The sequence below is a fragment of the Pseudophryne corroboree genome, chromosome 1, assembly GCF_028390025.1.
Source record: "Pseudophryne corroboree isolate aPseCor3 chromosome 1, aPseCor3.hap2, whole genome shotgun sequence".
In the NCBI taxonomy this organism is placed as follows: domain Eukaryota; kingdom Metazoa; phylum Chordata; class Amphibia; order Anura; family Myobatrachidae; genus Pseudophryne; species Pseudophryne corroboree.
Window position 1 is genome coordinate 624,753,851 of NC_086444.1, and position 26,845 is coordinate 624,780,695.

The 26,845-nt window shown below is 41.8% G+C and overlaps 1 protein-coding gene across 2 annotated transcripts in view; it reads left to right on the top strand.

The window, feature by feature from the left end:
• The first annotated feature begins 5,016 nt into the window (after positions 1–5,016).
• FSTL3 (follistatin like 3) overlaps positions 5,017–26,845 on the top strand; it is an 88,033-nt gene continuing 66,204 nt past the window's right edge. The window contains exons 1-3 of one of the 2 annotated variants that reach the window (XM_063914484.1): positions 5,017–5,470; positions 14,932–15,117; positions 15,726–15,941. In XM_063914484.1, coding sequence (XP_063770554.1) covers positions 5,386–5,470; positions 14,932–15,117; positions 15,726–15,941 — 487 coding nt within the window. In that variant the 5' untranslated portion in view covers positions 5,017–5,385. The remainder of the gene's footprint in view (positions 5,471–14,931; positions 15,118–15,725; positions 15,942–26,845) is intronic. The other variant, XM_063914485.1, reaches the window with a different exon arrangement.

Below are 26,845 nucleotides of genomic sequence, written 5' to 3' on the forward strand. Positions count from 1 at the left end.
TGGCTACTAATAAATAGAGAGAGGCCCAGTTTCCGTTGTATGCTGTCTGGGTTGTCACTTGAACCCCATCTTGGCAGTGGCAGGATTGAGAAACACCCCAAGAAAATAGAAAAAGAAAGTTCTCATTTCAAATATCGGGTTAAGTATAGGAGGCCGACACTCACTATGTGTACAGTGTGTCGACCTCACAATGTCAGTGTCGGAATTCCAACACAGATTCAATGCCCCTTACAACATTTTATCTGTGCGGGTGCAATCACTTTAAACATCCCCGGTAAGTCAGTGTAATGAAAAGGCAAGGAGTATAGCGTACTGCCGCCATGAAGTTGGGAATTATATAGTATCAGTCACCGTAAGTTATCACACCATTGGATCTAGCTTCTTCATTAGTATTCAAGCAGCAAACCAATTCTAGACTTGTTCCCAGACTGGTACAACTACTGTGATTCCTCTACTTACTTTTACCTATGAAAGGTTAGTTTAAGAACATCATACCTGCATGTCCTAAATGGGAAAACCGTTTTATCCAATTATGGCAGTTTCCCCTTATACCAACTTATGATCAATGGGCCTAATTCAGACCTGATGGTAGCAGCACATTTGTTAGTAGATGGGCAAAACCATGTGCACTACAGGGGGGGCAGATATAACATGTGCAGAGAGAGTTAGATTTGGGTGGGGTGTATTAAAACTGAAATCTAAATTGCAGTGTAAATATAAAGCAGCCAGTATTTACCCTGCACAGAAACAATATAACCCACCTAAATCTAACTCTCTATGCAAATGTTATATCTGCCACACCTGCAGTGCACATGGTTTTGCCCAACTGCTAACAAAGTTGCTGCTACGATTAGTTCTGAATTAGGCCCTATATCCCACCTGCTAATAAAATTGGAAGTCTACCATACATGACGTTCAAACATCTGAAATAAATCAAAATAAAATAAAATCTAGTATCACAGCAAGGGTGATGGTGCTCTTGATAGTGACTGAAAAGTGATATGTGAAATGCCATGCAACCCACAGGTGTATCTGTAGGGCTGTGATCCGCACATGGGTGTCACCCTCGGAGGCCCAGACTAGAATCCATATTGAATAATGAGGATTGCAGGTTGCTGTATTTGTTACATTGCCCTGATTATTAAAACTGCCTAAACCATGTATAGACAGGCATTTCCACATGGTTATACTGCAGGTTCATTCCATGAGACTCATTAAATTTCATGTTAATTTTTAGAAGTTTAAATGCACCACACACGACACAAAAATGAAGCTGAAATTCAACTTTTTAAAAATATGACAGTAATATATGGGGTAGGTAGTCATAAATAATGCTTAGAAGCAGAAAAAGTGTACACTTAGTAATTACAATTTATTGTTTATATGCTTGACTCAAGTTACAACAGAATCGTCATAGGAACTGAGGATACTTAGAATTTTTTTTTTAATCCTGCTCTCCTAATTATTTTTACAATGTGATTGTTATACTATACACTTAAAAGATTCTAAACTTATTGGCACACAAACAAAAAAATGAATGTTAAGCAAACTATAGTTAAAATCAATTTTGACATGTGACTCATGTTACATTTCTGACCCCAGTCAAAGGACTCTGCAACAAATGACTGAAACATGTAGAATCCACGTAAATTAATTAGTGTAGGCATGTTTTCTATGAAGATGTATAAAATATTTCATCTTGTCATGATGGCCATATAAAATACGTTTATAAAATACGTGGAAATTAGCCATTTTTGCATCCACTTCAACAACTTCCTTATATGTTCAATGTTTACAAATGCGGGAAATCAATACACAATAAATATATTGATTTTCAATTATGACACAATATACTAAGATCTATTAGTAGCATATATATATATACTAAGATTTTAGCGGTAATGTGAAATGTAGTTTTCATGTATTGCGTCCTATATTTCATAGAATGACCCTGCAGGTTTCATAAATAGACCCCTAAGTTAATTATGCAGTTGTTTACATGCTGCTTTATAGGCCCTACACACTAGGCGATATTACTGAAAGATATGAACGATCTCGTTCATTAATGAACAAGATACCGTTCATATCTTTCAGTGTGGAGGCAGCAACGATGGACGATGCGCGGCCCCACGCTCGTTCATCGCTGGTGCCCCGTCGCTTGTGCATGCAGGCCAATATGGATGATCTCGTCCATATTTGCCTGCACTGCTATGGAGCCGGGTGACGGGGGGAGTGAAGAAACTTCACTGCCCCCGTCACTGCCACCCCACCGCCGGGTCGCCCGTCGGCCGTATCCGCCATTGGGCAGCTCGGCGACGGATTGCATAGTGTGTAGGGCCCTTAAGTTTGGAGAGCTACAGTAGAAGAAGGTAAGAAAATAGGCCAGTTACGAGAAAGAGAGGTTGGGTGAGAGATGGTTTTTGTGGGATCAATGAGTTGAGTATTTGTATAAAGGAGGATAGAAATGCATCAGTGGGCAAAAACAGGTGAAAGAAGAGAGCTAAAGGCAGGGTCGCAATTCGGAAGACTGAGCAAAGATGTAAGCAGATGAGCTAAGTGCAGATTTCATGGTATGTGAGGGTGACTTGATAATGGATTGTGGAGTGCCTGAGAAGTTGCATGGAGCCTTCAGGTTCTGGCATTATGAGATACCGGACTTTATACTCAAATCTGAATACCACCAACCTAACTTTTCCTCAAAAGAGCTGTAAACTGAAGTTTTTAAGAATTAACTACCACTCTTTTTTACAGGTGCCACACCCATAATTTACACGTATTATTCAGCGCTCGTTTTTTAACTTATATCTATCCATTTTATCCGAGCTGCTTTTACACAAGCGCAGACAACATTTTTATTGATTTTAGGTGCTAGGCTCAGGCAGCTTTTTAGATGCAGGGGTAAGAATTTTATAATGTAGGGGAGCCCGAAGGAATAAAGAGTGAAAAGGCCGGTTTGTGGAAGCTGGATATGCAGCAGAAGTGGGATAAGATGAATTCAAGGAATTGTCACTCATGGTAGAAGTAAGCAAAAGAAGATTTGTGGTAGTGATAAATCAACAGCAATGTTTAAATCATGTGGTATGAGAATAGGTAAGTCAAAGGAAAGGAAATATATAGAAATAAAAGTGTAGTATGGAGAAGGTAGGATGTCTACTTCACTACCTTGTAAGGATGGACTGAGCTTCCATCATCAAAACTTTCCATGTGATGGTAATTAACCATTACATGCAAAGTATTTTAAGGAAAAAATATTGCAATGGTTCGCACATGCACAAAAAAAGTTTGTACAGGCGTAATAGCGGCCCTCAGCCGTTCTCAATGTAAAACTGCTGAATTCCATCGCTTGCGCACCATTTGATGGCTGCTGCCATCGAATGGTAAAAACACATTAAAAACATTGATGGCATTAAACCATCGACATTCAATGTCCATCCTCACTACCTTGTCTGTCTCATGGTCTGGTAGTGTGGCTGAGGGAGAAGCCCTCATAGGAAAGACACAATATCAGATGTAGAAAGACAGAATTTGGAAATGACAAGAAAATTATCACTATAATATTGTAAATCAGAGCGGTAATATTACTGAATCCTGCCAACCATCTGCTACAAGAGCACAGATTTCCATATGAAACTTTCCCACTAGTAGCTTCATTTGAGGTTTTGTACCTGAAAGAAGTAGTTGTGATTGCCAACACTGTACTATTACATTTCACAATCCTATCCATTGGTTATTTTACCTGCGATGAGAGCGGCACAACACTTTTCCTGTCTCCTCTGGCATCTCACACTACAATCCACCCTGCAGCAACTGGAATGGACAAGAACCACACGCATTCATGCTGTAAAAAATCATTTTATGGCAAAATGTTTACAACCTTCACATTTACCTGTGCACACTGTTTAACATAGATAAATAGACAGACAGACTGGCACTGTTGATATAGACACTTTATAATAATTTCATATATTCACGGATATATGAAATCACATCATACGGTGGAAATTTTTGTGCGTATAAACAGGTTAAAGGTACATCAGTCTATGGGTTAACAGAGCAGCAGCCAGACATAAGCCTTTTTCACACAGCAAAATAACTGATAAGAATCTGGCATAAGGCCAGCATAAGGGGTCTTATTTGAACTCTAGACAGGAGAATACATATTTAATGACGGGTACAGGAACACAGATAAACCTCACCAGACAGATAAACCTGGTTGCCAGACATAGTCACAGACAAACACACAAATTAACCAAAACAACTTGAAAGATAAGGCTGTAGAAATAAAAACATCATGATACAAAATGTGACAGATATTACAGAAATATGTAATTGATGAAAAGACAGACAGCAGCCTTCGGACTCAGACATACACAGACACTTTTCAATCCTAGTAACGACACGCTGGGTACTCCGCATATAAATAGTATTTCCCAAATTCACAAAATGCATGCATGTGTTATTAACTGGGAAGGTGCACACATACTGTATATCAGCACAATACAGACCTTGGCAGGAAAGCAGGTTCCACATGGCAAAAGAGAGTGAGACAGGAGACATTGCGCACAGTGCAAGTCCTGGAGTTTACGAGTCAAGATCCAGACAGAGGGTGAAGAATTTTACAGCAACACCGGACAACAGACAACAGAAAGACAGACTCACGCACACACATAAAAAACACGCACACACATATAAACACCCACAGACAACAGGAAAGTAGATAAAGTTACAGCAATGTTCTCACATGTCAGGGGGAAGACAGTCAGACAGACATATTTTAGAGTATAGGAACATTCCCAGACAGACCGAGTCTAACGCATCTAGACAGAGAGCAGACATAGATAGATACATACATACATACATACAGTACATACATAGACAGGTTGCAGCAATAGTAAAACAAAAAGTGAAGAGACCTACTGTATATAGAAAGCAGACACCCAGCAAGTGGGAACCTACAAGAAAAAGGGGAGAGAAAGGAAAGGAGGGGACAGAGAAGGGGAAATAAAGAAGTGGAGAGGAGGGGGCAGAGAGAGATTTGTACACACAATTCTTAGACACAGACAGCACTTAGACACAGGACAGACATAGGGGCACAAATAAGGGGGAGAATACTGACAGACTAGACAGACAGAGAGAGAGAGGCACAGAGAGGGAGAGAAGTGAGAAACAGGGGAGGAACAGGGATATATTTATGAACACACAATTCTCATAGATATAGACAGAATTGATACAGACCTTCTCAGACACAGAGAAAAAAACAGACATCAGCCACAGACAGTTACTCTGTCTCTCAGACACACAGACTTCCATCACTCACTCAGGTAGACAGCTCCCAGACATCCAAAGAAGTCCTAGGACACAGTGAAGCAGTGAAGTTCCTCCACCATGCTACAATTCCTGCTACTCCCTCTCCTGCTCCTGACTGTTACCCGATGCCACCCTATCCCGGGAGGGGACACAATGCAGCCGGGTGAGTCACACTAGAACCCCCTCCCTTCTCCTACTCCTCATGGACTGACTGAACCCCCTGCACTCATCTCAAGGAGCAAGAGCTTTCCCTCATGGCATCCACTTAATCTTTCATTACTCCTTACAGATATAAACATATATATATATATATATATATATATACACACACGCAATAATTTATATATATATATATATATATATATACAGTATATATATATATATATATATATATGTTGGATATAATTTACCAAGGAAAATAATTAGACGCAAGTCTCACAACCTCACTTATTTGTAACACCGCTCATTGATGCCACAAATTACATAAATTAAATATCTCTTCTGTATCTACTGTATGTTCATCCTATACGCCTTTCGTTTATTCTGTACTATCTCCTTCAACAAATGCAAATAATCTATATGCGTTTAATTGGCATAAAACACAACTTAAATATATAGTTGAATATAGGATGACTAAAATATGCCATGTCTACTCCTATATATTATTATTTACCAGAAACTATTATATTAGTATAGAAAATATATTTAGTGATCTACTGTACTTAAAAATTACTTAAAAGAGATGTTAGAATATTTGGGTGCCTGTACATTTAAATATAGAGTGTTTCAGCACCTGATTCCACAGACAGAGTTTGTATATGTAAGGAAGACAAGAATCAGAGCATAATGGGCTACTGTCTCACCCAAGTTTCTCAGATATGTAAAATTCTGTATTATTATTTTTTAAAATCAGTTGTACAAGGTGGTCACCAGAGATAAGGCAATACCAACATTTATTTAAAAAAGGTTGTTTATGCTGTGTTTAATATATATAAAACTATTATGCTATTATTAAAAAATATAATATTTTGTCAAAGTAGGTGGACTTTGGTAGTGCGAGCTACAGTATGTTCAAAGGCTTATTGGCTTTAAGATTTGATGAAAATGGACAAGATGTATCAGCCTGCTAATTGTAGGAATTAGCAAGATTCTGGCATATGGTTTTATGTTGTTTGATTTTTTAAGCAATAAAAATGTAAAAGAAAAACTGATACTACATCTCGCAGGCTATTATATATTATTCACCTATATGTATACAGATTTTATAGAAAATGGATGATTATCCATCCATACCCCACGTATGGGGATTAAGCACACTGGCCATGTATTCTTATGTTCACTGGTCATGTTTCGCTAGCAAGTGTTGAAGCCTATAGCCCTCTTGTGCAGGGGTTCAAAACGCCAAACCTAAATGACTCGATGAGTCACACTGCCTTTTAGGGTAGGTATCTAGAAAACTCCATTTAAAGCTTTTAGGTATTAGCATATAGTAAAGTAAATAATAGTCATGTTTTGATATTAATGTGTATTTCACCAATAACATTTGTAAACAATAGTACATTAAAAGGAAGTTATTAATTAAAAGTTAAATCATGGGTCATAAAGTGGATTCGTAAAAACAATGTGTATCCATTTATCATGTTTGTCTGCATTCTCTTGTTATATAGGAGTGTGTTTCTAAATGAAAAAAAGGTTTGAATCTATGCTAAGTAGACTTATGGAAAAACTTTTTTTTTAATTAGCCACATGTGTGTATATATATATATATATATATATACGAGTACCTCAAACCTTTACACGAAGAGGAGTAAGTTGCACATGTTGTTACGTAACATATTCTACAGGGAAATGGAATCATCAAACCTCATTCAATATCTGTCACAAACCATCCTCCCCCTCATCATAATTAAAGGAGGATTTCACTCAAAATTAAAAATGTAGCTTGGCTGAAATCCACAAAAATTCCCTTTGCAAGTGGATTATATCCCAGCATAGTCATCCAAAGGTTGCAGTGACCCAACACTGGGATTATGTTCCCTGAGTTAAAATGGCATTACCACCTAAGGAACTGCAGTAAATTGTGCTAAGGTGCATTTTCATAAACATGAACCATATACTGCCATAATACTCACTCTTAGGCTTTTCTATACACTTCATAATTTATTTACTGATGGGGAAAAGAATAAAATAAAGGGGGGGAAAAAACCCAATCAAACATTTCTCTAGTGAAAATAACTGATAGGTTTTTTTCCCTATTCATAAAGGGCAAAATGCCAATGACACCAATTTCTGAGTCTGTCTGGTGAATGGGGAAACAAATGCCATCATCTGTTCTCCTATCACAATCTTAGGTTGGCATCAGCAGAGTCTCAGTACAGGAAATAATGTTTTTTTTCTTAAGCTAAATAGGTATGACTCAGCTGGCTGCAAAATTTGTTAGTAAATCCGGCAAATAAAGAGTTCAAGAAGATCACAGGCAGCCTGCGTGTGAATAGGCACATGCTTTCTATAGACTATTGTTGTACCATGTGCTGACCATGTTTCTGTGTGGAAACACTTTTATCCGTTTCCTTTTTACTCATGCAAAGACTGATATCAGGTATACTAGTATTATCATTTGTATCCTCTACTATAGTTTGATGATTTATACATTTCTGTAGATTAACTGTAATTATGTGCTTAAATTCTAACAAATTGCTTAACCCTAGTAAATAATTGCATATGTGCAATACATACAGGCTGTATGTAGCCACTTATCACTAGTTCTTTGTGTTGTTTATCCAGCTGTTCAACAGACCTCTAAAATGTTGAATTATTCTGTTATTAAACAGAAATCTCAAATGATTCTAATAAGCAAAGATGTTAAGAGCATGGAGACTGACCGTATCCCGTGGGAACAACTGTATGTAAAGGATGCAAAATTTTGCATGTCCTTATTGGAGTTGCTACACAGATTTAGGTGCCTGAAAAATAATTGTGGGCTTGTGCTCCACATTTTGGGGCTCGTGTAAAATAGATGTACATTTTGCTCAGAACATATGTAGGGTAAAGGTGCACTTAACTTAACAATGCCTATGACAAGTCTGGCTCGTTTCAAGATGCGTTTAGCTCTTGTTCCTGATGGGGTGCTAGCTAGATAAATCCGCAGACAGGATAAATCCACAGAGTACATGTATTCGCTCAGCGGTTTCTTGAGCATGATATTGATTTAATTCATATGTCATGACCTCAGTCATTAGAGCAGATCCCAGTTGAGAATGAATGTGAATTCTGGACAACCCCGAGACAGAAATTTCACCACTTTAACCAGGCTTCAGTTGTGTGACTTTCTCTGTGGAAGACTGGTGCTGCATTACTCTCATACAATACCGGGATCAGTACTAAATGCCGCCGGCCGGAATCCCGGCGGTCGAAATACCGATGCCGGAATCCCGACCACACCATCCCGACAGGGGTGGCGAGCGGAACGCAGCCCCTTGCGGGCTCGCTTCGCTCGCCACGCTGCGGGCACAGAGCCTCGCTATGCTCGGCATACTATTATATTTTCCCTCTATGGGTGTCGTGGACACCCACGGAGGGAGAATATGTCGGGATTGTGGCGGTCGGGATTGTGGCGGTCGGGATTCCGGCGTCGGTATTTCGACCGCCGGGATTCCGGCCGGCGGCATCTTGACCGCATCCCTACAATACCAGTCGTTGGTAGTATTCATTTTCTCTGTCTCAGTTTCCCTCTCTGACTTTTTCTCTTTTTCAGACTATTTCACACTATTATTCTTACTAAAATATATAAGTGTATTCTGCTGAGCTTTACAGTTGGGAACAAATGCAGTAATAAAACAAGCCTGGATAAGCTTACAGTCTGTAATGAAATAGGAGCTTACTACATGAGGTTAAATTGCATATTTGTCCAGCCAGAGGGCAATGGGAAAAAAGTGCAAATTGGTGTATTATATAATCTCATGGTGGTCTGAAGGTTTTTCAAGCATTGTGTGAGCAGATCGGGGTAAGGATGCCATCTCCTAAGCTATTTTTATTTGCAGCAAAAGTAAAAATAAAATCTCAACATAAACCCTAGCCTGTCCAGTTCTGACTAGACAAATAGTTCCCTCTCTATGGGGGAAATTCAAATGTTTGGAAAGTCGATTGGGTGTCTGTTTTTTCCTGTCTATTAGATAGGAAAAAACAGACTCCCAACTGACTTTTCAAACATTTGAATTCCCCCTATGTATGAGAGGGACCTACTGTCCAACTCACAAAACAGCAATACAATGCATTACTCAATTTAGGTAGTAATTCTCTCTCTCTCTCTCTCTCTCTCTCTCTCTCTCTCTCTCTCTGCAAGCCAAGCTCCATAGGCAGTGAGAGAGTATCTGTCCAGGCTGATATGTGTTTACCACACCCATGAAGGTGTAAGCACTGATTAGCCTTCTCTGAGGCTAAGGCCCTAAAGACCTGAACTGGGCTTAATGGATGGAGCCCTCCCTCACTCTCTATCCATAACCCCATGAGCTCTTATCTGGCTTTTACGGAAGCTGAAATAGCTCTTACCAAACCATATTCAAACACATTCCTTGGGTTTTAAACTCATAGGACAGAAACCTTGCTGATATATACCTGCCCTCAAACACAATTCCACTACTTATTGCAATAGAAAAAGAATAGGGCTTAATTTACTAAAAAGGTGAAAAGATACCGCTAGATGTCAAAACATGTTGGAGGAGTGAAGGGGGAATGATTTGCCACTATACCAGCCAGGTACAGATTGTTTATCAGCAGAAGCAATACCCAGGTTGCAATCTCTGATGTTTTCTGTGATTTTCCATCATACATTTCAAGTACAGCGACACTTCTCCCCTTTTCTTTTTACTTGTTAAAAAAATATGTGTTTTTATATTACACCATGAGAGGCTTTTTTCTGTTTTAATTCCATGGTAATGCGTGAGGATTTTAAAGATACCCTGATGAGTCTGCATAATACCTTCTTGATGTAAGCGTACGTGTAAGCGTTCATATTATTTCTCACATAAGAGGTATTACCTATTTCAAAGGGGGATCCTTAAAAGATACCTTTATAGGAAATTACCACACCTTATATATGTAAGTGTGAATGTGAGCATTTTCATTTATCTATGACGCCGAGGGTGTTCTAAAGAGGTTCCGTCGGGCTGTTGTCGTACCCTTTTGGTGTCACGATTTTAGTGCTACATACTATTTACATAATTGACTGATGTATTGCTTATTTAGATTTCTTTTTATGTACAAAACTTCACTGAGGATCAATTGTTGTTACATACATCACCGCAAAGAAAAATCAGACATAACAACAAGAATATAGACATTTGGAACAAGTTTGGCGCAGCATCAGATTACTTAATAAATCCTATTAATCCTATTAGTATTCTATTCTTTCCATGGTCAAAAACATTGATGGTGCATTGATCTTAATTTCTGTTCTATTCCAAAGTATGCTTTTTCAGTTTTTCAGTATTTTGCAACAGTTTTGGCCTTAGGAACTCGTCGGGTATCAAAACTACCACAAAACTGCTGAGATTTAGAACCGCCACTTAGTAAATGTAGCCTTTAAATGTCACTATTAAGATAACAGTGTAGTAATCAGGTAGAACAAGCCGATTGCAGGAGGAAAGGTTCAGCCCTTAAGATCTGCAAGCAGAAATATGACCAATATGACCATCATTAATATGGAATGTAGTGGATTAGAGGTGCAGATCTTAGGCAGAGTTGAAGTTTTGGTAGGGAGGTATTTTGAGACAAGGGAAGAGGGGCAATGGCAAGTGAGGCATCTGCTGTGATGGTTATCACTCTGCATGATAGTATTATTATTATTATTATTATTATTACTTTATATTGGATTCAGTGGATTCTCTTTGTTTGTAGTATTATACTTACAGGTATTACCGCCCCCCACACCCTTTATATACACTGCTGTACTAGTTATGTAAAAACTATTCCAGAGTTATTGCATTGGGTTGCATCTTACATTTGATTTATCCACTTCTTTGCCACTGCTTTGGGCTGCTCCCTTACTACATGTTGTTTTTATCTCTGAAGTTATAAATAAAGTACTTAAAACAAAAAAGTCTGTGAACAAGCATTCTTGGCCACTAAGAAATTGATGACATCTGATAACATCTTTACTCATGTTGATGCTCAACTGTGTTTAATGCTTCAACTTATGTTATAGTTGTAGTGTCCTCACACTTTGCCGAACAGTGCAGAGAGACCAATTTCATAGGCATCCCAATCATTGATAGCAGTAGAGAATAATTATGTGCAGTTTAATCGTAAGGCCATGAGTTTTGGAGTCCACCAATTATTGTATGGCTGAAATTTCACCTTAGTAAATGACCACCTGACTCATCTACAATTTCAATCACAGGAAAGACGTGCTGGTATGATGGCCACTCACATACAGTGTTTATATCTGTGTTTGGGAGCCCATCAATATGATATTGTATTCAAGTTAGATGGTAACCTTTTGACATTCCCCTTTGCCACAGTCCAAGCTGGACAAAGAGAACAACTCCCTGAAGATCTATTCTAATTTGGCGACTTGACCAACTTCCAGTGACCAAAAAGCTGATTGTTAGGGAAACAAAGAACGATACAGTTATGTCAAAAGGACCTTGATGTGCTTTATCATTATGTTTAAAGCTATACTGTCAACACTTTTTAAATGCCATACTGCTGTGTCGGCATTATGCTGTCCACATTGTAAGTGTTGACAAACATACCAAACCCCTATCAATGATCTACTTAAGACTTTACTTCTGACCTAGACATGTTTGTTTGCAACTACAGAGCAAAAAAATGGCAAGCAGGCAAAGTGGTTCTGACCCCAATGATGAAATTCAGGTGCGAGGAGTGTTTTGGAGATGCCATGTAAACCAATCCATTGAGTCCGAAACAGAAGTAAAATAATACAATAATAAAATACAATACAATGATTCCATAAAGATGCTCAATTAAAGCAGAAATAAGAAAAACTGGATATACAAGCTAGATATGCAATATGGTGTATCAAATGCTGGGTTCTGTGTATTAATCCAGTGTCTGAGTTAAAACTTGATGCATAAGTACAATCCTTCTGGTACATCAGGGGTTTGAAAAAGTGGAGTGATCTTACTCTGTGATTGTAGGTGGAGTCACTGGTGGTATGAAAGTAGAGTGCTCCGCTGGGCTCCAAAGCATCCCTCCTTAGTGTTCTTGGCCACTGCAATCTTCCAATGTGTTTCAAGCCTGTATGGCTCTTCCTCATGGCAAGTGGCCATCATGTCTGTTTCCTCTATATTTATAGCTAAAGCCATAATTAATTCCCAGAAGTCCGCTCAAAACCAGAAGTGGACGTTTCCGCTAATTCCGGTCAGTGGTAATCAGGTTTACAGGCTGTATTCCATCAAGAGGCTCTCCATTGTATATAATCCAGTACTAATATACAACGTTACAGTACAAAAAGCTTCACAGAGACTGGGCTTACAATTATAGTTAGAATTGTTTTGTCATTTGTATGTTTAGCACTTGTATATGATGAGGGAGTGTGGCATTTGTGGTGCTGTTTGTTACAGGTTGTCCTGCTGAACCTGTTACTTGCTAGTGTTGCTCCTGAGTATGGTGTCCAGGGCTGCCATCAGAAATCATGGAGCCTGGGACTGACAAATTAGGCACAGTTTCTCATGCTCTCAAATTTTTTCATGTCCTTTCTTTTTTTCCAGCTCACTCTCATTCTCTCTCACTATCTATAGCTCTCTGTTCATTTATGTTGTTTACACTTTATCTACTCTTCAACGTTTTTCTCTATCCATCTATTTTCTGTTTTCTTTCTTTTTCTCTATAGTCTCTTCTTTTTTTCATTTATCTTCTTGGGGAAATATGGAGAGAGTGCATATTGCCATTTGTGCCTTGGCTTTTCCTATAACTGCCTGAATGATGAAGCAATGTGTTTCATACAAAATTGTGCATGGCAGGTATACCAGTTAAATAAAGTAATATGACAGTGGTGAATGGTGATGGTGAACACCCTAATACCCTTTTCAGACAGAAACATCTGAAATTCACAGCTTTTTCACAGCATTTCAATGCCGGGTCACTTAGTTGGACCAAGCCTGACCCCCCTTTCACACAGGGAAGCAAATTACCAGGTGAAGTAGTTCTACCCGGTAATTTGCGGATCAACACTGTGTTTCTGACCCTGGTAAATTCCTGGGTCGAAGTCCCCGGATTTTCAACTGAGGTTGACACTTTCACACAGAAAATGACCCGGTTGACCTGGAAAATTCCCGGTTAAAAACCATCTGTGTGAAAGACGTATTATAGTCATTATATGTGTATACGTTTTATGTACACATATATTGAAACAACTTTAATTCCTCACAGAGATTTATTTCTGCATTTTGACAATTCAAAGTGTTTATTTTAAAATTCAAAATTTATCTTGGTTCCACTGGACCCTACATGCTTTGTAGCTCTCAGCAAAAACATATTTTTATTGGTGTTTCCATTTAGTGATAATGTTCAGGCACTAGGCAATAAAGTTTAATCATTACCATATTGAGACCCTCAATAGGCTTTGTTGCATAGATGTATTGCCCCGTTCTGCCGTTGCCAACATGTAACTCCCCGTTTCCAACAAAAAAAATTATTGGGATTAGCGAGTCGAAGATTTTTAACATGCTAAATGTCCCTGATTCCCAGACGGATAGTTGATCATCAATGCTTTAATCAGCGGATCGGCATCTGGGATCGCGGTGCTGAAGTATGTCCCGCATTGAATGCATGTTTGTAAGAATTTAAAAAAAAAGGGAAATTCTTTGGATGATACAGTATTTACACAAACTAATATTCTTTTCTCCTGTTGTGCATAAGTTACAGAAGCTACAGTTTCTAAAGTGAATATTCATGGAGATTTAGATGAAAATTGGCAAAATATTTTTATTGGTGCAGTGATATTGTATTGTCACTGCAGTGAACAAAGGTATTCAATTTTGCAGTACTAATGGAGGCATATGTATTACATATTACAGTCTGTGTTTGAAAAATGTCAGTTAGGAGCTGAATGGTTGATACAAATGGTGTCTATGGGGGAGATGTACTAAGCAGTGAAAAGAGTGGAGAAGTGAGCCAGTGGAGAAGTTGCCCATGGCAACCAATCAGCATTGAAGTAACATTTATAATTTGCATACTATAAAATTATACAGAGCAGCTGATTGGTTGCCATGGGCAACTTCTCCACTGGCTCACTTCTCCACTCTTGTCACTGCATAGTACATATCCCTCAATGTACTAAGCCTTGGAGAGAGAGAGATAAAGTGGATAGAGATAAGTACTTATAAAACCAACCAACCAACCAACCAACCAACCAACCAACCAACCAGCTCCTGTAATTTTTCAAGGGAGTTATGAGCTGATGCTTTAACTCTGTCAACCTTATCTCTCTCCTAGGCTTAGTAAATAGACCCCATCTCTCTCCACTTTAGCTTTCTGCAAGCTTTGATACATAGGCCCCTTTATGATTTATTTGATACCAATTGACTGTGTGAAGAAAAGTTTTAACAGTAGTTATGTGTGAAGCAGTGAGATAAAGGTTGCTGTCTGATCTTTGGTCTGTAGGTGGCACATGCTGGCTCCTACAGGGTTCAAGTTCCACCTGCAGCTTAATGTTGCTTACTGCAGTGACATGGGATGAATGCTGTGGAGATGGACACCTAGACACAGCCTGGTCCAACTATACCGACCCCATGAACAAGATCAGTCTTTTGGGCTTCCTAGGATTGGTCACCTGTCAGCCCTGTAGAGGTGAGTTACAAGTAACGTTTGTTGTCTCCATAAGGTTGTATCAAGAACAGTGGTAAACATAACTGGCGGGTGCAGGGCAAAAATTTATATTTTTATACCTATTTATTTATAGTTACAGATCACTCATATTCTTTCATTGCCAAGCTTAATTATGTGCATTTCAACAAATTATTTTAATAACAACAGCCATACGCCGGTACAGTGACATTGCAGATAGTCTGCTTCCAGGGAAAAGTTGACCTTCTAGAGTATGTACTGCCATGTACACATATGTATGTAGTTTAAAAAGTGGGGTCTCTTTCTACCTAGGGATGCACTTGCACACTAAGGGGTCAGTCCAATTATCTCCAAAAGGGATGAATTGCAGTTGCAATGGCATAGCAACTCCCCCCGTCCCCTGCCTACCCATCAAACCCTGTAATATGGGGATACGCGCACCAGCTGACAGCCATAATTCAAAACTTTAGTGATGGTGCTGTTTATGGATTTATAGTTACTTCTTCATATTTGAACAGACAACAGGTTCTTTAGGAAAGCAGAGCTAATAGTGCTTGGGAAGGTATGATATCATTGAGTTGTGCTTAATCATGTTAATCTTTCCCCCACAGACAGCTGTGAGGGGGTACAATGTTCTGCTGGTAAGACATGCCTTCTGAAAGATGGACGACCTCAGTGTGAATGTGCCCCTGACTGTTCAGGTCTCAACAGCGATATTCCCGTGTGTGGGTCAGATGGGAACACATACCAGGATGAATGTGAGCTAATCACCAACAAATGTCGGGGGCAGCCAGACCTGGAGGTCATGTATTATGGAAAATGCAAAAGTATGTAATAGTTTTTTCCCCATATATTTTCTTAGCTTCTGTATATTTCCTGTAAATTTTAAACTCTTATACGGTATAAGTAACATTAATACATGAAATAATGTGTTCCCTATTGTTAAATATAGGAGTATTAGACATCACAGAGGTATTCTGTGACCATATACAACCACAAGGCTGTATGGAAAGTGCCTTATATACTGTAGGTCACAATAATCTTAGGTGACTGAGCCTTCACTTCAAGATAAGTCTTAATAAGTCCCATCTGAGTGCCTTCATTTCTTATTTTATGTTTTATGTGATCACTTCCTATTGTTGTTGCACTGTTGTGCACCTGGACATTTTAGATATTGGGTGGTTTTTGCCCATATTTGGATTTTATATATATATATATATATATATATATATATATATATATACAAAGAGAGAGAATGAGAAGAGCAGGAAGAAAGGCACTCACAATGCAATTTTGCACATAAAGATCAGCACTTTTACTTCATATTTACCAGTATAATAGCAGGGCTTATCGACATTTCAATCCAATCAGCATCATCATCAAGGAGCACAACTTCACAACCCACATAACACTGGGCAGCAGTCCATGACCAACCAACTGCTTTGCTGGGAGCCAGTAATGAGTGAGGATGAGAGACGCAGGTCTTGTGAAGAGCGAAGAGGTCGGGTTGGGAGATATTTTGAGATAAGCGAAGAGATGTACATTGGTGTAGTTTGGTTAATGCCTTGTGTGTGAGTAATAGTATTTTATATTGAATGTGGTAGAATACAGGTAACCAATGGAGGGACTGACAGAGTGGATCTTCAGATGATTGGGAAGATTAACCTCGTAGCTGCATTTAAAATGGATTGTAGTGGTGAGAGTCTCTTTTTGGAAAGATCAGTAAGGAGACTATTGCAATAATCAATGTGGGAGATAATGAGATCATGGATTAGAGTTTTTACAGTGTAAGGTATGTTTTTTTTATATGCTTGTAACATGATTATGAGATAGATTGAATGTGGGGAACAAAGGACAGTTCAGAGTCAAGGATGACACCTAGGCAGCGAGCTTGAGGGGTAGGATTGATTGTCTAGTTATCAACAGTAACAGAGATATCAGGTTGGTACCTACTATTGCCCGGTGGAAATATAATTTTCTCTTATGTCCTAGAGGATGCTGGGGACTTCGTAAGGACCATGGGGTATAGACGGGCTCCGCAGAAGACATGGGCACTCTAAAGACTTTAGGTGGGTGTGCACTGGCTCCTCCCTCTATGCAACTCCTCCAGACCTCAGTTGGATCCTGTGCCCAGAGGAGACTGGGTGCACTGCAGGGGAGCTCTACTGAGTTTCTCTGTAAAAGACTTTTGTTAGGTTTTTTATTTTCAGGGAGCACTGCTGGCAACAGGCTCCCTGCATCGTGGGACTGAGGGGAGAGAAGCAGACCTACTTAAATGATAGGCTCTGCTTCTTAGGCTACTGGACACCATTAGCTCCAGAGGGTCGGAACACAGGTCTCACCCTCGCCGTTCGTCCCGGAGCAGCGCCGCCGTCCTTCTCACAGAGCCGGAAGATAGAAGCCGGGTGAGTATGAGAAGAAAGAAGACTTCAAAGGCGGCAGAAGACTTTGGATCTTCTATGAGGTAACGCGCAGCGGTAACGCTACGCGCCATTGCTCCCAACACACACACTGGCGGCACTGTATGGGTGCAGGGCAACAATTATTAACCTTTTAGGGACACTGGCAGAGATATATACTGCGGAGGCAGTATATGGCAAAAACCCTCGCCAGTATAAAGATTTGAGCGGGATTGAAGCCCGCCGGTGAGGGGGCGGTGCTTGATCCCTCAGCACTAACCAGCGCCATTTTCTCCACAGCACGCTGCAGAGAAGCTGGCTCCCCGGACTCTCCCCTGCTGAACACATACAGAGGGCAAAAAAGAGGGGGGGGGGGCACATTTATTTGGCGCAGTGAGTATTTTATTTTATTTTTTAAATTATTTTTATTGAGGCAACAAGGAAATGACAATAGTAAATTGCAGTAATTACAATGTCACTTTGAGAAATTTAAACATTGGCCCTCATTCCGAGTCGTTCGCTCGGTAATTTTCATCGCATCGCAGTGAAATTCCGCTTAGTACGCATGCGCAATATTCGCACTGCGACTGCGCCAAGTAATTTAACAATGAAGATAGTATTTTTACTCACGGCTTTTTCTTCGCTCCGGCGATCGTAGTGTGATTGACAGGAAATGGGTGTTACTGGGCGGAAACACAGCGTTTTATGGGCGTGTGGATAAAAACGCTACCGTTTCCGGAAAAAACGCAGGAGTGGCCGGAGAAACGGAGGAGTGTCTGGGCGAACGCTGGGTGTGTTTGTGACGTCAAACCAGGAACGACAAGCAGTGAACTGATCGCAGATGCCGAGTAAGTCTGAAGCTACTCTGAAACTGCTAAGTAGTTTGTAATCGCAATATTGCGAATACATCGTTCGCAATTTTAAGAAGCTAAGATTCACTCCCAGTAGGCGGCGGCTTAGCGTGTGTAACTCTGCTAAAATCACTTTGCGAGCGATCAACTCGGAATGAGGGCCATTGAACATAAGCGAGGCGAATATCAAATGATGGTACAAATTCTGGTACATGAAACAATGCATAATTCTATTTCACCATTCAATGCTTATAGTATAGAATTCTCAGTTTCGAGTAAAACTTGTTGTGTTCCATTAACATCAATTGCCTTCAATAGTCAAATTCCAGACATTGCATTTAGATATACTAAGATTGGCATTCAACTGAATGGTTAATTAAGACTGCGGGTCCCTAAACACTACCCGGGCCTGAAGGTAAAACGCGGGGGGGGGGGGGGGAGGCCTATGTTAGGGTAATCGGAGGATCTTGTGCTACTAGCCTGGTAAGATACCAGGTGGTATCTTTAAGACTGTAATGAATCTGATTTCTAATTATGAGTGGGAGAGTATCTATATATGATTCCCAGAGTGAGAAAAAGCGTTCTACTTCTTTTTCTTTATGCAGGATTGTTTCTCTCCAATCCATTCGAAAGAGAAAATATAATTTATTAAAAAATAAGGGTAATTGCGGGGGCGAATTATCAAGCCAGCTTTGTAATATAGTTTTTTTACCTGCTGCGCTAATAGCCAGTAGTAATTTCTTACTACCTGGGGTGATTCGTAGCGTCGGATTGACCATTCCAAAAATTGCCCATTCCGGGGTAAATGGGACAAAATTTGTTAATTTCAATTCTGTATACCGACGTACCAGGTGCCAAAAGTACTTTACTATAGGACAAGCCCATAGGCAATGGTAGTTGTCGGCCTCCCCCTGGTGACACCTGGGGCAGTTATGATTTGAGGAGGTTCCCATGTGGAATCTACGCAGTGGAGAAAGGTATGCATTATGAAATATGTTTAGGAACAGTTCGGTATACATGCTAGAGGGAAGTATTTTACGAGAATATATAAGTGCCTTTTCCAAGTCTGGAATTGTTAGTTCGGGAAAGTGAACCAACCACCCCGCCACTCCTCCCGATACTTTAGTATGATCCATAACATCTCTTAGGAATGTATAGTGGATCGAGATAGCTCTACGTTGAGGGACTGCATTCTTCAAGAGGGTGTCTAGGGGGTTGTCCCAGTCTTTTTCAGAAAAGTGTTGTATGACGTGGTTTGTATAAAAGCGCGCCTGTAAGAAGGCCAAAGGATAAGGTCTAACCATAGCGTAGTTAGTGGATAGTTCTGTGAAAGTGAGAGAGCGTTTCTCCTTTGATACCAGAGTCCCTATGTTCTCCACTCCCCCGAGTCTCCACAGAGTGAAGGGATGGGCAGCCATGCCGTCTAGGAATTGGGGATTTTTGACCAGGGGTAAGTGTAGGGAATAGAAACCATTAAGTCCAGCTTTGTGACGTAAGATATGCCAAAGCCTCCGTGTTGACCAAAGTAAAGGATTCAATTTGATATGTTCCTCCACTTCTCGGTCGTGTTGGTGTAATAAGCCTATTAATGCTGTGTCCCTCAGAAACGCTTGTTCCAAAGAGACATCGGTATAAATCGATGTCCTTTGTAACCAATCTCTTAAATGTCGCAGGAGAGCTGATTGATTATACCCCGTGATGTCAGGGAAATTTATCCCGCCATTTGATTTTGGTTGGTGTAATTTCCGCAAAGCTATGCGTGCGCGTCCTCCTTTCCATATGAATTTTCTAATGGAAGCGTTTAGTTGAGCAGTGTCCGTTTTAGTCAAAATTATTGGAAGATTTTGTATTGGGTATAGTATTCTAGGCATTGCTACCATTTTTAAGAGATCTGCCCATCCCAAAAAGGAGAGCGGTAGGCGCTCCCAACGCCTTACATCGTCCATAAGGGTATGTATTATCTTTTTAATATTGAACTGGTATAAGTTGGCCGGATTTCGGGGCAGAATTATTCCTAAGTAAGGGATAGATGTTCTGGCCCATTGTATAGACAGATGGGACGCCCATCGGGGCTGGGTTGCTGTGCCCTTAAGGAGCATTGCCACTGACTTGTCCATATTAAGTTGTAGGCCCGATATGGAACCATATAAGTGGATCATATGTAGAATTTGATCTAAGGAGTGTTCCGGGTTAGATATGTACAACAATATGTCATCTGCGAATGCAGAGATCTTTATTTCCCTGCATCCAATCCTGACACCCTGGAAGACATGCCATTGTTGAAGAGTGCGCAATAAGGGATCTAGTGCTATGTTAAAGAGGAGGGGTGATAAGGGGCAACCCTGGCGGGTGCCTCTTTCTATTGTAATTCTTGGGCTTATGAGGCCATTTACCAGTAGGGAGGTTTTGGGATCATGATATATGCACTTTATTAGATTTATAAATGTATCATCAAAGTCCCTTTTTTCTAATACAGTATATAGGTGTGACCATAGTATTGAGTCGAAGGCCCTATGAATGTCAAGGCTAACTAGTATATTTTGAGTGGGTGTTCGGTTTTGGGCCGCTACAACCGCCGCTATGGCTGTTCTAATTGCCTTAACTGCATGACGCCCATGTACGAATCCCATTTGATGGTCCGAGAGGATGGATGGCAATATAGTCTGTAGACGTGATGCCATAATTTTGGCCAGTATTTTGTAATCTACATTTAACAGGCTTATAGGTCTGTAAGAAGTCAACAAGCTCGGGTCTTTATCAGGCTTGGGAAGTAGAGTCATGAAAGCCTCATTAAAGGACGGACAGGGAGTTTTTTTTTTCATGTATTGACCTAAATAATTCTAGCAAGGTCGGTGTGAGGTGAACTTGCAGAATTCGGTAGTAGTCGCTTGAAAGACCATCAGGTCCTGGGGTTTTTCCATTAGGAAGGTTAGATATAGTCTCATTGATTTCTTCCATGCTTATCGGGCCTGCAAGCGCTTCTCTCTGATCCGACGTCAGTTTAGGGAGCACTGAGTCTGAGAGAATAGCTATCTGGTCAGATAGGTTTATAGGGGTTGAGCGAAACGCCTTTTCAAAGTAGTGACGGAATTGTGTGTTTATTTCTGAAGACTTGGTCAATAGGGCTCCCGTATCAGGATGTTTTAATGTGGTGATAATGTGACGTTTTCTGAATGGCCTAGACATTGTTGCTAATAGTTTCCCTGCTTTATTACCCCAGCGGTAGTATTTGTTCCGTGTAAAGTCTATTGACTGTTTTACCTTAGTGCTAAGATAGGTCTCCAGTAGTTGGCGCGCCTGTTTATACAAAGTTTTAGTCTCATCCGAAGGTGCATTAATGTATTGAGCAGTGAGTATATTTATAAAAGTGCTGTACTGACTGGGATTTTATTCCAGTATCTGGTGGCGCTGGGTGTGTGCTGGCATACTCTCTCTCTGTCTCTCCAAGGGGCCTTATTGGGGGACTGTCTCCATATATATATATATATATATATATATATATATAGTGCATAAAAGACAGCGGCACTTAGCAGACTTGAAGAAAAATATTTTGGCCTTTAATGTGGTCCTACGCCGTTTCGGGGTCAAGCCCCCCGAAACGGCGTAGGACCACATTAAAAGCAAAAATATTTTTCTTCAAGTCTGCTGAGTGCCACTGTCTTTTATGCACTATTAGGATCTAGCCATTGATCTACGGAGGGCACCGCAGCAAGTAACTGTGTTTACCCATTTGGAGTGCCGAGCCTTACTGCTGCATATATATACATATATATATCCCTGAGTGTGTGGGGGTGTCGGTACGTGTGTGTCGGCATGTCTGAAGCGGAAGGCTCATCTAAGAAGGAGGTGGAGCAGATGATTGTGGTGTCTCCGTTGGCGACGCCGACACCTGATTGGCTGGATATGTGGAATGTTTTAAATGCAAATGTGTCTTTATTACATAAGATAATGGACAAAGCAGAGTCCAGAGAAAAGTCAGGGAGTCAAGCCATGGCTTTGGCTGTATCACAGGGCCCTCCAGGGTCTCAGAAACGTCCCCTGTCCCAAGTAGCAGACACTGATACCGACACGGATTCTGACTCCAGTGTCGACTACGATGATGCGAGGTTACACCCAAGGGTGGCCAAAAGTATTCATTATATGATTATTGCAATAAAGATGTTTTACATATCACAGATGACCCCTCTGTCCCTGACACGAGGGTATGCATGTTTAAGGAAAAGAGACCTGAGGTAACCTTTCCCTCATCTCATGAGCTGAACGCGTTATTTGAAAAGGCTTGGGAAACTCCAGACAAGAAACTGCAGATTCCCAAGAGAATTCTTATGGCGTATCCTTTCCCTGCACAGGACATGTTACGGTGGGAATCCTCGCCCAAGGTGGACAAGGCTTTAACGCGCTTGTCCAAAAAGGTGGCACTACCGTCTCCAGATACGGCAGCCCTCAAGGATCCTGCTGATCGCAGACAGGAAACTACCTTAAAATCAATTTATGCACATACGGGTGCCTTGCTCAGACCGGCAATAGCGTCGGCTTGGGTTTGTAGCGCTGTAGCAGCTTGGGCAGATACCTTGTCATCTGACATTGATACCCTAGATAGGGATAGCATTTTATTGACCTTAGGTCATATTAAAGACGCAGTCTTATATATGAGAGACGCTTCCAGAGACGTTGGGCTGTTAGGTTCAAGAGCCAACGCCATGGCGATTTCTGCTAGGCGAGCCCTGTGGACCCGTCAATGGACGGGTGATGCCGACTCATAGAGACAAATGGAAGTTTTGCCTTACAAGGGTGAGGTTTTATTTGGGGAAGGTCTCGCGGACCTGGATTCTACAGCTACCGCGGGTAAATCTACCTTTTTACCTTATGTTCCCCCACAGCAAATGAAAACACCGCAATATCAGATGTAGTCCTTTCGGTCGCATAAGTCCAGAAGAGGTCGGGGCTCTTCCTTCCTCGCCAGAGGTAAGGGTAGAGGGAAAAGAATGCCTGCTTCGGCTAGTTCCCAGGAGCAGAAGTCCTCCCCGGCTTCTACTAAATCCACTGCATGATGCTGGGGCTCCACTGAGGGAGTCCGCGCCGGAGGGGGCATGTCTTCGACTCTTCAGCCAGGTCTGGGTTCAGTCAAACGTGGATCCTTGGGCGATGGAAATTGTATCCCAAGGCTACGAGCTGGAATTCGAAGAGGTGCCTCCTCGCCGATATTTCAAATCAGCTTTACCAGCTTCTCCCCCAGAAAGGGAGATAGTTTTAGCTGCAATTCAAAAACTTTGTCAACAACAAGTGATTGTCAAGGTGCCCCTAGTTCAACAGGGGAAGGGGTACTATTCAACCCTGTTTGTGGTCCCGAAACCGGATGGCTCGGTCAGACCCATTCTAAATCTAAAATCCCTAAACCTGTACTTGAAAAAGTTCAAATTCTAGATGGAATCGCTCCTGGCAGTTATCTCCAGCTTGGAGGGAGAGGGGGATTTTATGGTGTCACTAGACATAAAGGATGCATACCTTCATGTCCCCATATATCCCCCTCATCAGGCGTACCTGAGATTCGCTGTACAGGACTGTCATTACCAGTTTCAGACGTTGCCGTTTGGGCTTTCCATGGCCCCGAGGATTTTCACCAAGGTAATGGCGGAAATGATGGTGCTCCTGCGCAGGCAGGGAGTCACAATTATCCCGTACTTGGACGATCTCCTGATAAAAGCGAGAGCGAGAGATCAATTGCAGAAAGTGTGTCACTCTCCCTGAGAGTGCTGCAGCAGCATGGCTGGATTCTAAATCTACCAAAGTCACAGTTGATTCCAACGACTCGGCTATCTTTCTTAGGCATGATTCTGGACACGGAACAAAAGAGGGTTTTTCTCCCGATGGAAAAAGCCCAGGAACTCCAGAACATGGTCAGAGACCTGTTAAAACCGAAAAAAAGTGTCAGTCCATCAATGCACTCGAGTTCTGGGAAAAATGGTGGCGACCTACGAGGCCATCCCCTTCGGCAGGTTTCATGCAAGGACGTTTCAGTGGGACCTTCTGGACAAGTGGTCGGGTCCCATCTACAGATACATCAGAAAATAAGCCTATCCCCCAGGGCCAGGGTGTCTCTCCTGTGGTGGCTGCAGAGTGCTCACCTTCTCGAAGGTCGCAGGTTCGGCATTCAAGACTGGGTTCTGGTGACCATGGACGCGAGCCTCCGAGGATGGGGAGCAGTCACACAAGGAAGAAATTTTCAGGGACTATGGTCAAGCCAGGAGGCTTGTCTACACATCAACGTACTGGAATTGAGGGCCATATACAACGGCCTATGACAAGCGGAGACTCTTCATCGCGACCTACCGGTTCTGATTCAATCAGACAACGTCACAGCTGTGGCTCAGGTAAACCGCCAAGGCGGGACAAGGAGCAGAGTGGCAATGGCGGAAGCCACCAGGGTTCTTCGCTGGGCGGAAAATCACGCAAGCGCTCTGTCAGCAGTCTTCATTCCGTGACTGGACAACTGGGAAGCAGACTTCCTCAGCAGACACGATCTCCATCCAGGAGAGTGGGGACTTCATCAAGAAGTTTTTGCAGAGATAACAAGTCAGTGGGGACTTCCACAAATAGACATGATGGCGTCACGCCTCAACAAGAAGCTTCGGAGGTATTGTGCCAGGTCAAGGGACCCTCAGGCAGCAGCGGTGGATGCCCTGGTGACACCATGGGTGTGTCAGTCGGTCTATGTGTTCCCTCCTCTTCCGCTCATCTCAAAAATACTGAGAATCATAAGACGAAAAAGAGTGCAGACAATACTCATTGTTCCAGATTGGCCTCGAAGGGCCTGGTATTCAGATCTTCAGGAAATGCTCACAGAAGATCCGTGGCCTCTTCCTCTCAGGGAAGACCTATTGCAGAAGGGGCCCTGCGTGTTCCAAGACTTAGCGCGGTTACGTTTGACGGCGTGGCGGTTGAACAGAAAATCCTAGCAGGGAAAGGTATTCCGGAGGAAGTCATCCCTACTCTGATTAAGGCTAGGAAGGAGGTGACGGTGAAACATTATCACCGCATCTGGAGGAAGTATGTATCTTGGTGTGAAACCAAGAATGCTCCTACTGAAGATTTCCATCCGGGCCGTTTTCTCCACTTTCTACAGACAGGAGTGGATATGGGCCTAAAGTTAGGCTCCATTAAGGTACAGATTTCGGCCCTATCAATATCCTTTCAGAAGGAATTGGCTTCTCTCCCAGAAGTCCAGACTTTTGTAAAGGGAGTGCTGCACATCCAGCCTCCTTTTGTGCCCCCAGTGGCACCATGGGACCTTAACGTGGTGTTACAGTTCCTAAAATCTCACTGGTTTGAGCCTCTTCAAACGGTGGATTTAAAATTTCTCACTTGGAAGGTGGTCATGTTGTTGGCCTTGGCATCTGCATGGCGGGTGTCCGAATTGGCGGCTTTGTCTCACAAGAGCCCCTATCTGATTTTCCATGTGGATAGAGCAGAATTAAGGACTCGTCCTCAATTTTTGCCTAAGGTGGTTTCATCGTTTCATATGAACCAACCTATTGTGGTGCCTGTGGCTACGGGTGACTTGGAGGATTCCAAGTCCCTTGATGTAGTCAGGGCCTTAAAGATTTATGTAGCCAGGACGGCTCGGGTTAGGAAAACAGAGGCACTGTTTGTCCTGTATGCAGCCAACAAGCTTGGCACTCCTGCTTCTAAACAGACTATTGCTCGCTGGATCTGTAACACGATTCAGCAGGCTCATTCTACGGCTGGATTGCCGTTACCTAATTCGGTAAAGGCCCATTCCACTAGGAAGGTGGGCTCTTCTTGGGCGGCTGCCCGAGGCGTCTCGGCATTACAGCTTTGCCAAACGGCAACTTGGTCGGGTTCAAACACTTTTGCTAAATTCTACAAGTTTGATACCTTGGCTGAGGAGGACCTTATGTTTGCTCAATCGGTACTGCAGAGTCATCCGCACTCTCCCGCCCGGTCTGGAGCTTTGGTATAATCCGCATGGTCCTTACAGAGTCCCCAGCATCCTCTAGGACGTAAGAGAAAATAAGATTTTAAACCTAATGGTAAATCTTTTTCTCCTAGTCTGTAGAGGATGCTGGGCGCCCGTCCCAGTGCGGACAAAATTCTGCAAGACTTGTATATAGTTATTGCTTACATAAGGGTTATGTTACAGTTTTGATCAGTCTCGGGCTGATGCTGTTTTGTTTCATACTGTTAACTGGTTCGTATGTTCCGAGTTGTACGGTGTGGATGGTGTTGGCTGGTATGTGTCTTGCCCTTAGATTAACAAAAATCCTTTCCTCGTACTGTCCGTCTCCTCTGGGCACAGTTCTCTAACTGAGGTCTGGAGGAGGGGCATAGAGGGAGGAGCCAGTGCACACCCATCTAAAGTCTTTAGAGTGCCCATGTCTCCTGCGGAGCCCGTCTATACCCCATGGTCCTTACGAAGTCCCCAGCATCCTCTACGGACTAGGAGAAAAAGATTTACCGGTA